We start from the raw sequence: 16251 nt of genomic DNA on the forward strand, positions 1-16251 counted from the left end.
TTTTTAGCCGAAACATGGACAGACGAAGCTAGGCTAAAAGAAGTCCAAAGGAATATCAAGTTTGATAATCTGTTCTACGTGGAAAGAAATCACAGAGGTGGTGGGGGTTTGGCTCTATACTAGAAGAATTCCATGGATGTACACGTAGACTCCTTCTCCAAGTACCATATAGATTCAATCATCAACAAAGGCAATAATGAAGCTTGGAGATTCACAGGTTTTTATGGTGAACCGGTAACTCACATGAGAATTGAAGCCTGGAATAAAAGTTGATTACTCAACACAAAACATAAACTCCCTTGGCTTTGCGCTGGAGACTTTAATGAAATCACCAGACACTCTAAAAAATTGGGGGGTAATAGTAGAAGCCAAGCTCAGATGCAGCTCTTTAGGGATGTCATAGATGAGTGTGGATTCCTTGATCTCGGATATGTGGGAGATCAATTCACTTGGAGAAAGCATTTTACAGATGGTCACTCACTGTGGGAAAGATTGGACCGAGGTCTGGCCAACATGATTGGTTCATGAAATTCTCAAGTTCAAAAGTACATCACTTGCACTCAGACACCTCAGAGCACTTGCCACTATGGATCACCTTGGATGGTTTAGATATTCCTACCTTCTCTAAACCATTTAGGTTCAAAGAAATGTGGCTCTCGGATCGTGGATGCTCGGAGATTGTAGAAGCGGTGTGGCTATCAAGGGAAGATGGAGATGTTCAAGATCATGTCATTCATAAAATAGACAAATGTGGAAAAGAATTAAGAGTATGGAACCGGAATTGCTTTGGCAATGTCAGAATAGTGTTAAGTTGAAAGAGAAATGAGTTAAGAGAGGCTGAAAAAGCAGCCATGAGATCCGGAAATAATCAACAGGTTAGAGAATTGAAGAAGGAAATTGCTGAGTTGGTTGACAAGGAAAATAGACTTTGGTTTTAGAGGTCCAAAGTCTTGTGGGCAAAATTTAGAGACAGAAGCTCAAAGTTCTTTCACAGCCAAGCTTTACAAAGGAAGAGGAAAAATCTAATCCGGAAGCTTAAGGACTCCAATGGCTGTGTGTTTGAGGAAAATGAGGGGATAGTGGAATGTCTAGTGCAGTACTACCAGAATCTCCTTAGTTCAGAAAACCAACAATTTTATGACTCAGCTACAGACTCAATTCAGACTGTGATTACCGAGGAAATGAACTCCAAGCTCTCCTCTGAGTTCACTCATATGGAGGTAAAGCAAGCCATAAACCAAATGGCCCCACTTAAGGCCCCTGGGATGGACGGTATGCCTCCTATCTTTTATCAACACTACTGGAATTTAATTGGTGATGATACATCTAACACTGTGTTGCATTATCTTAATTCTGCCACTCTACATGAACACCTCAATCACACATTTATCACACTCATTCCAAAAAAGAAGAATCCTGAATTTGCATCTGAATTTAGACCTATCAGTTTGTGCAATGTCTTGTATAAAATTTTCTCAAAAGTTCTAGCAAATAGACTTAAGAAAATTTTGCCTAATATTATCACTGAGAATCAAAGTGCTTTTACTAAGAGTCGCCTTATTTCTGACAATATTCTTATAGCTTTTGAGTCTTTACTCAGTATGTAGGGAAGGAAGGATACATGGCCATTAAGCTGGACATGAGCAAAACATATGACAGAGTAGAGTGGGTGTACTTAGAATCAGTCTGGTAAAAATGGGATTCACAAATCACTAGATCAAACTCATGATGTTATGTGTCAAGACGGTGACCTATTCAATATTGGTGAATGGGGAACCTAAAGGCATGATAACACCAACAAGAGGCATCAGACAAGGTGACCCCTTATCTCCTTTTCTATTCTTACTTTGTACTGAAGGTCTCAATGGGCTTCTTAATCAAGCAGCCCACCAAGGACATATAAAGGGTTACTCTCTTTATAGAAATAGTCCATGTCTAACCCACCTTTTGTTTGCAGATGATAGCTTGCTGTTTTGCAGGGCCACCAACAAGGAGTGCCAAAGAGTTTTGGACATTCTAGATGTATATGGGAAATGCTCAGGTCAACAGATTAACCGTAGCAAGACGACAATCTTTTTAGTAAATCTACGAAGGTTGAGTCTAGAGATCAAATTAAATTGGCATTGGGAGTTCCTGAAATCATTCAGTATGAAAAATACTTGGGGTTACCTTAGCTGGTGGGTAGAAAAAAAAAAGCAAGTTTCAATTATATAAAGGAAAGGGTATGGAAAAAATTGCAGGGGTGGAAGGAAAAACTTCTTTCACAAGCTGGAAGGGAGATTCTAATTAAGGCAGTTGTTCAGGCTATTCCAACCTATACCATGAGCTGCTTCAAACTCCTAGTTGGACTTTGTTCTGAAATTGAGAGCTTAATAAGAAGGTTTTGGTGGGGGCAGAAAGGAGAACAGAGAAAAATTCACTGGGTGAGATGAGACACTCTTTGTCTTCCAAAAAAAGAAGGCAGAATGGGTTTCAAGGATCTAGCCAATTTCAACGATGCTCCTTTGGCCAAACAGGCTTAGAGACTACTTCAAAATAAGGATTCCCTATTTTATAGAGTCTTTAAAATGAAGTTCTTTCCAAACTGCAGTATATGGGAAGCTCAAGACTCTAACTCTGGCTCACATGCTTGGCATAGTATCTTAAAAGGAAGAGATGTTCTACTAAAGGGCGCAAGATGGAGGGTTGGGAGTGGAGAAAATATTAGCATTTGGAATGACGCTTGGCTACCATCACAGGAGTATCCACGGGTCCTTTCAAACATTGTTCCAGGTTTTAAAGATGGTAGAGTCTCTGATCTTATTAATCCGAGTACAAGAACTTGGGATGCGAATTTAGTGCACGGTTTATTGTCACCTGAAGAAGCTGCACTAGTTCTCAAGGGACAAAATCATTTGGCTCTTCACCCCCTCAGGTAACTATACAGTAAACTCGGGTTCGAAGTTCCTAGCCAAACTAAACTCTATGTTAGTTCCTGCAGGTAATCCGCAGCAGCAAAATGAGGTTTGGAAGCTGATTTGGGGCTCAATGTCCCAAATAAAGTGGGAAATTTCATGTGGCAGTTTGCAAAGAAGCCATTCCAGCAAAGCACAATCTGTTGAAAAGGAAGATCCTAAATGAAGATAGATGTGAACAATGTGGGGTGGAGTCCGAAATAGCTACCCATGCACTTTGGAATTGTTCCACTCTGGACAAAATTTGGGATAATACTCCAAGCTTTGAAAACCGTAACCAACTTGGCATCTCAAACATCACAGAGCTTATCAAGATGACGCATGAGAGAAGGATGAACATGGAACTCATGGCTTCAGTGATGTGGACGGTATGGCACAGGCGGAATCAACTCCGAGTTAACTCCAACGCCCTCCCCAAAGCCCAGGTTCCTCAACATGCAAAGCAAGTCCTTGAAACATTCCAAAAGAGCCAACAATCCCTCATCAACCATGCAGCGGATAGGAGAACTCAGCAACATGTTCAGTGGTGTCCTCCTCCAGCTAACTGTGTTAAATTGAACTTCGATCGTGCCATTTTTCCGGAGTTGGGCAAGGCTAGTCTAGGTGTGGTTGTACATGAATCTAATGGGAACGCCATTGCCTCACTATCAGAACAAGCTCCACTGCCGTTTTCACCAGTCATTGTGGAAGCCATGGCTACTGCAAGAGCGATTACCTTCACACAAGAATTTGGTATTAATGAGTTTATGCTTGAAGGAGATTCAGAAGCAGTAATAAACACCCTCCGTAGCTCAGAAGCCTCATTGACAACCTATGGCCATCTTCTTGAATCTACAAAATCCACTCTAGTTACTAGCAAATGTATTGCATTTTCCCATATTCGTAGAAGTGGTAATAGAGTAGCACACAACCTAGCTAAACATGCTAGACATGTTAGAGGTTTGTCGGTGTGGGTGGAAGACATGCCACCACACCTCTATGATGTACTTTTTGCTGATCCCGGTTGATTTTTCAATAAAATAGCAGTCTTCATTCTCCACACACACACACACAAAAAAAAACTCCGAATCTTTTAATCGACAAAAAAGATATTTTACGGGTTAGGCCATATAAAACCCACAAAAGAAAGAGATCATTTTTAGTCATGCAATTGAGTTAATTTTGCGATTTGTTTACTTAATACAGAGCATATAGACGTAAACAGACCGAAAGTAAATAAGTTAGGTGCTTGATGACAAGAGCACTTAGTCATGGTCATTGAAATTTTAGCAGTCATCACTCACCACCTTTTCTCTTATCATGATAATAGCTGATTGCCTATTATTACTCTACTATATACAACGTCATTTTCTGTTTCTCCATTTTCCATATAAGGTTACAGAACCGAAAGTGGAAGGAACACTAGAGAATCACGTTATGTCGTTTTTCCTTGATGCCCACTCTAACCAGCGTCCAGCAAAAGCTACTTATAATAAGCCTAAATAAGCTTACTAGTCACTGCCTACCTGAACTTGTAGTTGTATTTGTATATACAGTCTAGTAGTTTCATGGCAAATATACAAACTATATATGAACTGTCTTGCACACAATCCACGTACCATAATAGAAGGAAACTACATAAGATCTTGACCTTCCAATTAGGCCAATCAATTCATGGTCTTGTAATAACAAGTGGTTTTTGTCTCTCTCCTTTTTTAATTGCACTATATCTTGCAATTATGGTGCAATTACAATCTTCTCCCAAACTTCAAAACTAAACAATGTCATCATAAACTTCAAAATGGAGCATTATTGCCCTTGTCCATTGTTAATAAGCCCTTTTCTCCAAAAGTAAATTCCCCTCAAAAGCTTGTCTAATAGAAATTTGAAGTTACTGTTATATTTGATGGAACTCCTAATGACATGGAACAAGGAACTTATTCCTTTATTAGTTTTTTTTTTTTTTTTTTTTTTTTTTTTTTTTTGGTAATAGGGAAATATATAGATAGAAAAAACTATACCGCCATAATAACATAGTCGGTTACAACCAAGACCAAAAAGGTGATATAACAAATGGGAAAACAACTCCACAGGCGAAGTGTCCAAAATAACAAAGTCTTGTTGCAGGTGAACTGCCATCTTCGCAAAGGCATCAGTGCAAGAGTTAGCTTCCCTATAACAGTGGTTAAACTTCCAATGGGGGATTCAGTTCATCAAGTTTTTGTAATCATCAACAATTGGTGCATATGAGGCTTCATAATTGGTGAGAAAGACAATAACAAAATTAGCATCAATTTCAAATTCAATTGCTTGAATTTGAAGGAAAATTCATAAAGTAAAGCCATCCCTCATGGCCCGCAAAGCTCAGCTTCTAAGCTATTTGACTAACCTATAGCTCTAGTGAAGCCTTTCAAGTTTCACCCATCTTCCTTGGTGGTTCCTAATGAGACCACATCCACCTACAAAACCAAGGCAGCCACGAGCTGATCCATAGTATTTAATTCATGACAATGTTGCTGAGGAGATCTCCAAATCACATTAGTGAGGATTTTTTGTCTAGAAACAGGAAGGTTAAGAGCAATACAATAGTGTTCTGTGGAAAGGTATCAACCTCATCAAGGAGGAAAGTACACATTAGTTATTACTAATAGATGATGATAAAGATTTCTTGTGGGTTAGGATGACATTGCGATAAATTACACTATAGTTTATGATGAAAAATGCTAATAAGTTGAAAAGGAAGGAGGAGGTTAAAATCTTCCTCTGGCTACTTTATTGTAAGAAAAACTAAAGTTAATTTAAACAAAAACAGTGGATTAGACCCGTGTCAAAAGATTCCATGTGTAGGTCTAACTCTATACGTCATTAGACCAGAATTTCTCAGCATACTGGAAAACAAAACAAAAAAAAAAAATACTTATTTATTTTGTGCTCAATTGATGAGAACCGTTGATCTGTTGTGTCCTTTCAAAAATGCACTACCTTTGTAGCATGGGATGAGATATGCGTCAACTTGTGAGTTTTGATTACCTGCATTCACTTATTACATGCACTACAAGCAAAATACCAAAGTGAATCAATCACACGGCCAAAAGTTGTCATATCAAAATGAAAACTAATATAATTAGATGTACCAAGTAGGACCCATCACAAGTAGGTCCCAAATTCACAAAACTGACGTGGAAAATTGATGAGGTTCCACGTGAACAAGGTGGACACAACCATAGGTGATTGAGATCTTTAACTGAAAGAGAGACAACGACCAGAGCATCCAATGATACAATTAAAAGTGCATCATAGTTGGATTTCTTTTCCTTTGGTATCCTTCTATCTGTAACCCATGTCTCTATCTCTCTCTCCAATATATATATTTATATAATCTATATATGTGTGTCATGGACTTGTCACAAACTCAGAGTTGTTGAATGGTTCTTCTTTAAACTCGAAGCCGATATACACAATCTTATAATTATATACAATCATTTTATAAAAAATAATAATAATAGCATTAAAAGTAAGCTAACCCATCTCTTTCTTTTACCTAGTAATCTTATTACTATGTGTTTGTTTCTAGTTAATATAGTTGATTTTTTTTTTTTTTTTTTTGTTTAATTGGTCCTCAAACTTGACGGTTCTTATTTTCTGACAAAAGGGTGTTTAGAGATTATGTATTTTTTTTTTTTTTTTTTTGTTTAATTGGTCCTCAAACTTGACGGTTCTTATTTTCTGACAAAAGGGTGTTTAGAGATTATGTTTTTATGTGACTATCTATTTTGGTTTAGTACATATATTCATGGATGTTTGTGGTACTGAAGTACATGTTTGCTATGTTGTTGGGGTTGTGTTGGTTTGGCTTGTGTGCAGCTGGAGTGGAGGAAAGGAAAAGTGAACCCATTTGTGAGTAGCATAAGGGCGAGGTTGAAGCCAAGACCGATGCCACTCAATATAATTCATGATGCAAATGGGTTGCCCCGGACTATTCTGACTGAGCCAAATGGGTCCTCGGCAGAGGTTGGTTTTTTACTGTATGTTTGATTGATTTAATGCTGTGAAACTTAGAAGATGATGAATGATATAACATATGGGATGCAAAATTTTGAGTGATATAATTGGATCATGAGTAGTGGTTATGTTATTTTTGTGTATTATATTGTTGTTCAAATTGATTGATTGTATGAAAAAAAAAATTTGTGGTGGAATGAATAGTAATTAAAGCATAAATGAAGAATAAATGGTAATTTACACTTAAATTATAGGCATATTGTTACAGTGATGAGTAGAACCCTTCCAAATTCTTTTGAAGTAGGGGAAACAAGCCCATTTTTGGAGAAATATACTTGGAGATGCCTATGTAGCTTATTATTTAGAGTCAGTCCTCACCATGGTGAACTCTGTGAATTTGAAAGGTGGAACTGATGGTTCAATCTAAATCACTTGAATGATCAAGAAAATTAAGAGTTACTTGATATTGTTTAACATATATAAAGCACTTAGTTTTTTTTTTTTTTTCTTTTAATTTCTCCCATCCTTTAAAATTCAGCCATGTTTAAAACGATTATAATATGGTGATATCAGCTTTAGTTATCAATGGTTTGACATAGAATGGTTTCAGGTGCTTCTTTATGGAGGACAGGTTGTTTCTTGGAAGAATGAACGAAAAGAAGAACTGCTTTTTATGAGCAGCAAGGTAAAGAAAATTTATTTTTATATTTGATTTTAGATATGCCTAGTTGGATTACTGAACATGATTGTATTTGATGCTCAAATGAAAATTTTTGCATTCTGCAAATATGAAATTGCTTTCAATGGACAATCCTCTAGAATAATCTGTTAGGGGTAAAGCTTAGCTTTTCCGATATTCACCTTCTCTTCAATATTTCATCTTATACATGGCCAGATGGCCTCAAGTAGTTCTTTCTTCACAATTTGCTACAGTTTAGAATCCAATGCTTACTAGCAAAGTAGTTAAGGGGACATAAAATATGGCTAATTGATTCAAAAAGCCTGCATTTTTAATAATAAAAAATCAACCAAATTGTAATTTCCTGAAGTTCAGAATCCAATGCTTACTAGCAAAATGGTTAAGGGTCATAAACCATGGCTACTTGATTAACCAAGCTTTCGTTTTCACTAAATAATCAACAAAATGATACTAAAAGAAACTTATATGCACAAGGCAACTGTGTCAACATGAGCACAAACAACTGCAATGCCAATGATCCTAATTGTGTAAGCATGCAGCAAAGTGTTTCATAAAAAGAAACTTCTACTTAGAAAAGTTTTTTTTTTTTTTTTTTCATTTTTCAAATTATCTCATCTTTATTCAATTAATATCAGCTCCGCTGCAGACGCAATTCATGCTTTTCTTTACTATTGCTCAATACAATACTGGACTTGTCATAAAGAACATGCACTTGTGCTTCAAATATAATTGCCCTTGTTTGAGTTGTTTACTTTTACTGAAGCAACCGTTTGAAACCAGTCTTTTTTTTTTTTCCCCACATTTATATCGGGGCTTTCCCTATTCTGCAGGCTATATGGAAGCCACCTAAAGCCATTAGGGGAGGTATACCTGTCTACTTTCCACAGGTCTGTCAGTAGGAAACTAGCAGAAACTTATTTACCTTTTTTCTACTTGTTGGAAATTAGGCATTCTTAGCTGCTATTGCCTGTTGTAGTTTGGAAATCTTGGTTCACTGGAACAACATGGGTTTGCAAGGAACAGAATGTGGTCATTTGATGGTGACACTTCGTCTTTGCCTCCAGCTAACAATCAATCATCAGTGGATCTGATACTGAAATCCACAGAAGAAGATCTAAAGACATGGCCACGTAGGTATGCCCTTGAATTATGAGACAACGTATTTTGGGTAGATAAATTATATGACATTGTCATATGTTATGGACTGATTTAAATATTGGAATGTTGGTTTTTCTGCAGCTTTGAGCTGAGACTTCGTATTTCTCTTAGTGCGGGAAAGCTAACCTTAATCCCCCGTGTTAGAAACACAGACAATAAGCCCTTCTCATTTACGTTTGCACTCCGCAACTACTTATCTGTATCAGATATCAGGTCAGCCTAGTAAATGTAGAAGCTATATGTTTTCAATGCATTATTTATTTATTTTGAGTGTGAGTGTTGGTGGTGGGGGGGGGGGGGGGGGGGGGGGGGGCAGGGGGGAGGAGGGCATTGCAGTTGTGATTTGAATGCAATGATCATGGCCAGATGTTTGTTACAAGAGATTCAAACCTGTAGGAACTTTTGCAGAAGCACAGTTTTACAGTCGAAACTATGACTTGTTTTATAGTGCACTAGTAATTGCATGTCCCCTACTAATAGCTGAGTTTGGAAGCATACTTCATTGTTATCCTTTTTCAGAGGGTTGCATGATGCTGTTTGATTTGCAGTGAAGTGCGTGTTGAGGGCTTGGAGACACTTGATTACTTAGATAATCTGGAGCGCAGAAAAAGGTTCACAGAGCAGGCAGATGCTGTTACCATCGATGGTGAGGTACTAAAATTTTCTATCCCACTTTGCCTTTCACTCTGGGTGTGAATTTGAAGTACATAAACTAAATTTAACCTGCCAATTATTGTCTCTCATGTGAACTCTCTAAGGATAAATCGTTATTCCCCTGTAGATTGACAGAGTTTATTTGACAACCCCAACAAAGATTGCTATCATTGACCATGAGAAGAAAAGAACCTTTGTACTACGAAAAGAGAGCATGCCAGATGCAGGTTTTTATAATTAATGTTAAAAATTCCATGTTAGCGTTCTATCTCATCATTCTTCAATATATCAAAATGCTTCCCTTGCACGATCTTGAAAATCAAGAGTTTGTGATTTATATGCTTTCCTTATCTTTTTTTTTCCCCAGAAGTCACTTTAAGCTATAAACTTTTGTGCTTTGCAGTTGTTTGGAATCCTTGGGACAAAAAGGCCAAGGCTCTTCCTGATTTGGGGGATGTGGACTACAAAACCATGTTATGTGTGGACTCTGCAGCTATTGAAACCCCAATTGTCTTAAAACCCTTTGAAGAGTGGAAGGGCTATCAAGAACTCTCAACTGTGTCATCAAGCTATTGCAGTGGACAGTTAGACCCTTGGAAGGTTCTTCAGGGCTATCACTCACCTCACCCAGTCAATCATTAAAGGTTTTTATGTCAGCTTTATTATTTACTGTCAATGAAAACTCCCTTGCTTGTCCGTATATTATCATTGTGGCAGCACTTGGGCTTCCCAGCAAGGACTAAATTAACTGCATGTAAAACATTAAAGTATACATGTCCAGGTCAGATTCAAGTTTAAGCAATAGGACCATTTGTATATTTCCAGTAATGGAAGTGTAGACAACTGGTTTCCATTACCATTTTGTATATTGCCACTTTGAAATGGTGAGAAATGCCCTTTCGTATGAAAGTGTAAACAACTTATTTACATGGTGCTGTAACTATTTTATGTATTTGTCTATTGGTTCATTCTTTGAAGGAACCACACAAGTTAATGTAAACTTTTGGCTGTTTGGAATCTTAATAATGTTTCTAATGCATGAGCAAGTTCCATTTGTGACAGTAGGATTCTACAGTAGAAAGCAGAACACATTCTCATTATCATACTTCTTATTTAGCAATTTCCTAATCTCTAGGGGATAGAATCTTCTGGCATTGCCATCTCAATGTTTTTCTCTTTGTCCCATGTGCTATATTCAAAAAACTCAATTGGCAGCACTTATAGCACCAAGTCTCAAAGTGCTTTTCATATATGTGGTTTTTGATACTGCCTGCCAATGCGATTTTTTTTTTTGTAAAGAAAAATTGAGAATGCATTTCTACAATTTCCTTAGGAGGCTCAACTTTTGATGAGACCTTGAGAAAATTTGCGAGGAGCAATGCCTATACCCCAACAGTTTCTGAAACCATATGGCTTTTTGCAGTATTTCTTCCCGTTGAGTCGATATTGCAAGCTAGTGGTGATAGTGTTCCTTTTAAGAACTTTTTCCTTATAAGTTGTGTTAGAAACCTAGGATTCTCCTTAGGGAAAAGATAGTCATTCACCCACCCTGTCATCGACCTAGTCGTTATTGCCAATGCAGTTAGTATAGTCGTTATTGCTTAGAAAAAAAAATGCTGCAGCAAACTGATAATTCAAAATGAGGAAACAATTGGCAAGCATGATATTTAAGATGTCTTATAAGAAATCACTCTAGCATAGGCAACATATTGAAAAATTGGAAATGAATACCCACAATTTTGTGAGGTCCTGCCTGTAAGATTTCTTATGTCAAGAAATTCTATAGTCGCTACATAAGATCACCCACATGATTTTAAGATCAACAACTCGAGGTGAATTTAAATACTTAAAATAAACATAACATCCAACAGGACAGGACCATTCCTTAAGGGTCTCCAAGCCAACTCAAGGTGGACATGTCAAAACTTCTTTTAGTACTTTTCATCATATAGAGAATAAAGTTTCATATACTGTAAGGCCAGCCACAGGTGATTAAAAGAATATTTGTCCATGAAATTGCCAGATCTCAAATGAGGATGTTGATAGATGAGTGGCAAGGGAAAAAGTTAAAAATAAAGACCACTAAACATAAGTGCCAAGTTTTCTTGGGGCCAAAAGCTCACTAATAAATAAATAAAAAATCAAGTCCCAACTTGATGAGCACAAATTTTAAAGCTTTATTAATTAGACAATGAAAAATCTATCATTGGCTCACTTTATTTACACACTAGGATGCTTTCCCAATGTCACATGAGTTTTCAATCTGCACATTACTTTAGATCTCCTGAATCACATATTCTCTCACCTACTTGACAAAGATAGGAATTTTATAACCAAGAAGCAAGAATGGTGTGGATGATGTTCCATGAAAGATTTCTATTACTGGATGGTGTAAATCACCCATTCCATTTGTACTGATTGTAAACAAATTATTAGTAAGTTTTTAATGACTGTCTACAAGAAAGAACTGTCTGTTAAGTTTTAAATATTAACAGCAGGATATAGTTTGGAAAGACAACAGTAGAATGGTTGAAGACCCTTTTCCAAACATTAAGATCAATCTGTCCACTTGAAATATATAATTTCTCGAGCGATTAGCAAGTGATCTTTCATGGATGGTCCATATAAGAGAGGGACGGACCTTCAGTGGGGGCCCAAAGAGAAAAAAAATGGAAAAAAATACAATTGGGCCCCCCTTAGCCCAAAGGAAAAAAAAATGAATTTTTTTAATGGTTATATTTTTTTTATATCTATCCTCACTTTTCTAAAAACTTAGACCCCTCCCTTTTAATTAGCCTAGCCCAATTAGCAACTACCCAACTCAAAAACTTAACAAAAATAAAATTTTAAAATAAAAATTCTCAGTCAACCTAGTATTAAAGTACTAACATTTGGTGTTTTAAATGCTAAATTTTTAGTATTTAGAACATCAAATACCAAAAATACTATTGTACGAGACATTTTAAATACTATATTAAAGTAGCAAAAGTAAGTTTTGGTCTATGAAAATAATTTTTTTTTATTTTTTGCAACAATTGATGCTCTTAAAAAACAATATTATTTTGTGTTTTTTTGTCTTTATTGGCAGATGATTGCATCTTAATGTATTAAGAAACAATGATTTTGTGTATTGATCTTAGTTGATAGTTTGTTAGTACTATATGGATACCTATTTGGATTTTTTTTTTTTTTTTCCTTCTTATACTTCGGCCTCCCTCAGCTTGAAATCCTAGGTCCGCCCCTGATATAAGAGGTACTAACTTGAAAGGTTCCTGCACAAAACTGTAACTAGTAAAATCATTCATTTTAAGAATATTTAAATATAGTTTTTTGTTTTGCAATCCATAAAATAGTGGGTCCCACACTTGAATTTATTGTTTGGCTAATATTTTCTAAATACAATTTTCAAAAACTTGTATCTTATTTTCCTGATTTAGAACAGGATTTTGAAAACGGCTAAGGGGGTGTTTTCAGGATATAAAAAATGTTTTTAATGACATAGTTGTAAATAAATTGAAAACAGCGGACCCTACATATTTGTCCAAACTCTTTTATCTCTTAAATTAAGGGGCTTATCTTTATCACAAAAAGAATTCTCACACTTCAAATTTGAAACTTATTATTAAAAAAAATGATGAGCTTATCATTATTCAAAAAAAAAAAAAAAAAGTAATCTATAGATTTTATACGTTACTTTTTGTAAATGTATTTTTTTCTCCAAATTTGAAACTTATCATTATCCAAAAATAAAAATAAAAAATACATGAGCTCAATCCCCTTATCATTATATATATATATATATATAAAATAATATATATATATAAAAAAATAAAAAATAAAAAAAAATAAAAAAAAGGTAATCTACAGATTTTACATGTTACTTTGTGTAAACCTTTTTTTTTTTTTAATCATAAATAGAAATGGTCTCCCAAATATCATTTTTTGTTTTTAGTATTTTGAAAAGTGTTTTTAAAAGTGGGACTCAAACACATATAATGTAAAAATTATTATCTAAAAACTAGTTTCAATTTCAATTTTTTGAAAATTGTTTTCATATTTTTTTGAAAATTGTTTTCATATTGTTTAAAAAATAAAAACAAAAATCCTCCAACTAAACAGACCCTCAGTAAAAGGACAACGATATGGTTGTTTGGTCCAAATTTTCTAATTTATATATTAGAAGATGAACTTAAAGTTTCCAAGAAACAAAATCCTAAAGTGCCTTCTTGGAAAAGAGATTGTCAATAGTGCAATAAATCCATCTTGGAAATCTATGCATAGTAATTGGTGGATCTACCACCTAAGAGTTTGAAAGTTGACGGAATTATTGACTATTATAAGGAAAGACTTGTTGTAGAAGGCTATGAGAAAAGGTATGATTTTAGACTTCTGTAAAATCTGTGCCGAAGTATCAAACGTTTGATTATTGAATTCTGTGCAAGATTGCAATGGCACTAGTCTATGGCTTGTAATCTATGAGTAATACAAATATATAGAAACTATGGTTACGTGAAATTTGAAAAGGAATGAGGCAGATTGCACACTAGTTGGGCTGTTTTATGAGGCTTCACTCTAAGTTAGAAAGTGTACAATTCACCATTTGGCCAAAGGTGTTATTTATTTATAAAGTTTAAGGCTCAATTGTTTGTATTGATAAGGAGGACACATGTTTATTGTATTTGAGAACATGTAGCCTTATTTTAATTACATACATGTATATATAATTTTTGAGCATATGTGAACTTGATTGGATATTAATGTGTTTAATCCCAATATATGTTTTGTAATATTTCTTTAGTTACAAAATTGGTTATAGTTTAAGGCTACAACCTTACTTAATAAAATAAACATTACTGCATATCTTGAAAATCTATTAAATTGTATGTTTTTTATGCTCTTAATACATATGTCAAATTTTGTGTCAATCAGATATTATTTACTATATCATCTATAAGCTTATATTTTATACGTAATTTCAAACTACAAAAATTTGCAATTTAAACAATTTATTGATGACATATTTATTGATCTTTAATTTTTTAGAAATTTTGCAAGTATGATGAAAATAAGAAGAAAATGTAATCTAATAGTGGATTTGTCAAAATTCATTTCCAATAAAAAGATATTGAGTAAGATGTAATCTAATATTGGTTGTAGCCTAAAATTCACCTCCAGTAAAAAGATGTAATCTAATATTGGTTACAACCAATTTTTAGCTAAACTTTGTCCATTTTTAATATTCTAAATTATGTATTATAACAACCCAATATAGGGCATATATATATGAGCAATTAATTATGCATTAATAAAGGATATATATATATATATATATAATTGATATGTCTTGATTCAAAGCGGGAAAAAAAATACATGAGCTCAATCCCCTTATCATTATAAAAAAAAAAAAGGGTAATCTACAGATTTTACATGTTACTTTTGTAAACTTTTTTTTTTTTTTAAATATCAAAAATAGAAATGGTCTCCCAAATATCATTTTTTTTGTTTTTAGTATTTTGAAAATTGTTTTTAAAAGTGGGACTCAAACACATATAATGTAAAAATTATTATCTAAAAACTAGTTTCAATTTCAATTTTTTGAAAATTGTTTTTATATTATTTTGAAAATTGTTTTCATATTGTTTAAAAAACGAAAACAAAAATCCTCCAACTAAACAGACCCTTAGTAAAAGGACAAACGATATAGTTGTTTGGTCCAAATTTTCTAATTTATATATTAGAAGATGAACTTAAAGCTTCAAAGAAACAAAATCCTAAAGTGCCTTCTTGGAAAAGAGATTGTCGATAGTGCAATAAATCCATCTTGGAAATCTATGCATAGTAATTGGTGGATCTACCACCTAAGAGCATCAGCAATGGGGCTTCTATATGCCAAATGTTAAGAACATTTGGCATTTAAGCCCCAAAACTGATCAGCAATGGGGAGGTCATATCCCATATGCAAAAAAAAATTTGAGATTCAGCTACAGTACCATCTCAAATGTAAGATGGTACTGTAGCTGAATGGTATAAAACAAAATACTTTTTTAATGTTTTTTAACCCGTGATTTCTCTCTCATCTCTCATTATTTCTCATCTTTTCTCTCTCTTCGTTCTCTCTTTCTCCTCTACTCTGTCCTCTCTTCAGACATACTCTCTCCAATACTCTCTCCGATCCTTTCTCATCCCTTTTATTGCTCTCTTCAGAATTGCTGTTGCTTCGTTCTGCTTTCTGCTACATTTGCTATGGATTCCGATGGGTTTGTTATGGAATTCGATGAGGTTGCTATGGATTTGTGGGTTTCTGTGTTGATCTGGGCGTGAGGGTTATGGGTTGATCTGGGCATGGTGGTTGGTTGGGAGCGGTTGATGGTGGGTTTGGATCGGCGTGGATCGGCGTGAGGGTTGCGTTTGGATCGGCGTGAGGGCTGGGTTTGCTGGTGAAGGCTGGGTTTGGATCGGATTTAGGGGGGGTTGTTTGATCGGCGAGGTGGGTTTGGATCGGCGTGAGGGATGGTTTTGCTGGTGATTTTTTTGGATCGCAGTGAGGGCTGGGTTTGGATCGGAGTTAGGGTGGAGGCGTTGTTTGATCGGCGAGCTGGGTTTGGATCAGTGGGGTGGGTTTGGGATCGGCGTGAGGGATGGGTTTGCTGGTTTTTTTTTTTTTTTTTTTTCCTTATCTGTTTTGTGCCTGAGGTTGAGGGAGAGAGACGAAAAGGAACAGAGAGAGAGAGAGAGAAATAGTAAAAAAATAATAAAAAAGAATATTTAAATAAATTAGGAAAAAAAATAGAGTTTTGGGATGCT

At 35.2% G+C, this 16251-nt stretch overlaps 1 protein-coding gene across 1 annotated transcript; it reads left to right on the forward strand.

Moving 5' to 3' along the window:
* Nucleotides 1–6819: 6819 nt before the first annotated feature.
* LOC112027575 (putative glucose-6-phosphate 1-epimerase) lies at nt 6820–10486 on the forward strand. The gene is made up of 8 exons (XM_024060224.2): nt 6820–6944; nt 7546–7620; nt 8466–8522; nt 8612–8769; nt 8875–9006; nt 9342–9444; nt 9575–9674; nt 9851–10486. The coding sequence occupies exons 1-8, from the start codon at nt 6867–6869 to the stop codon at nt 10087–10089; spliced, it is 942 nt and encodes a 313-aa protein (XP_023915992.2). The 5' UTR covers nt 6820–6866; the 3' UTR covers nt 10090–10486.
* Nucleotides 10487–16251: the final 5765 nt, after the last annotated feature.

Source organism: Quercus suber, unplaced genomic scaffold (assembly GCF_002906115.3).
Source record: "Quercus suber isolate HL8 unplaced genomic scaffold, Cork oak 2.0 scaffold_10, whole genome shotgun sequence".
Classification (NCBI taxonomy): domain Eukaryota; kingdom Viridiplantae; phylum Streptophyta; class Magnoliopsida; order Fagales; family Fagaceae; genus Quercus; species Quercus suber.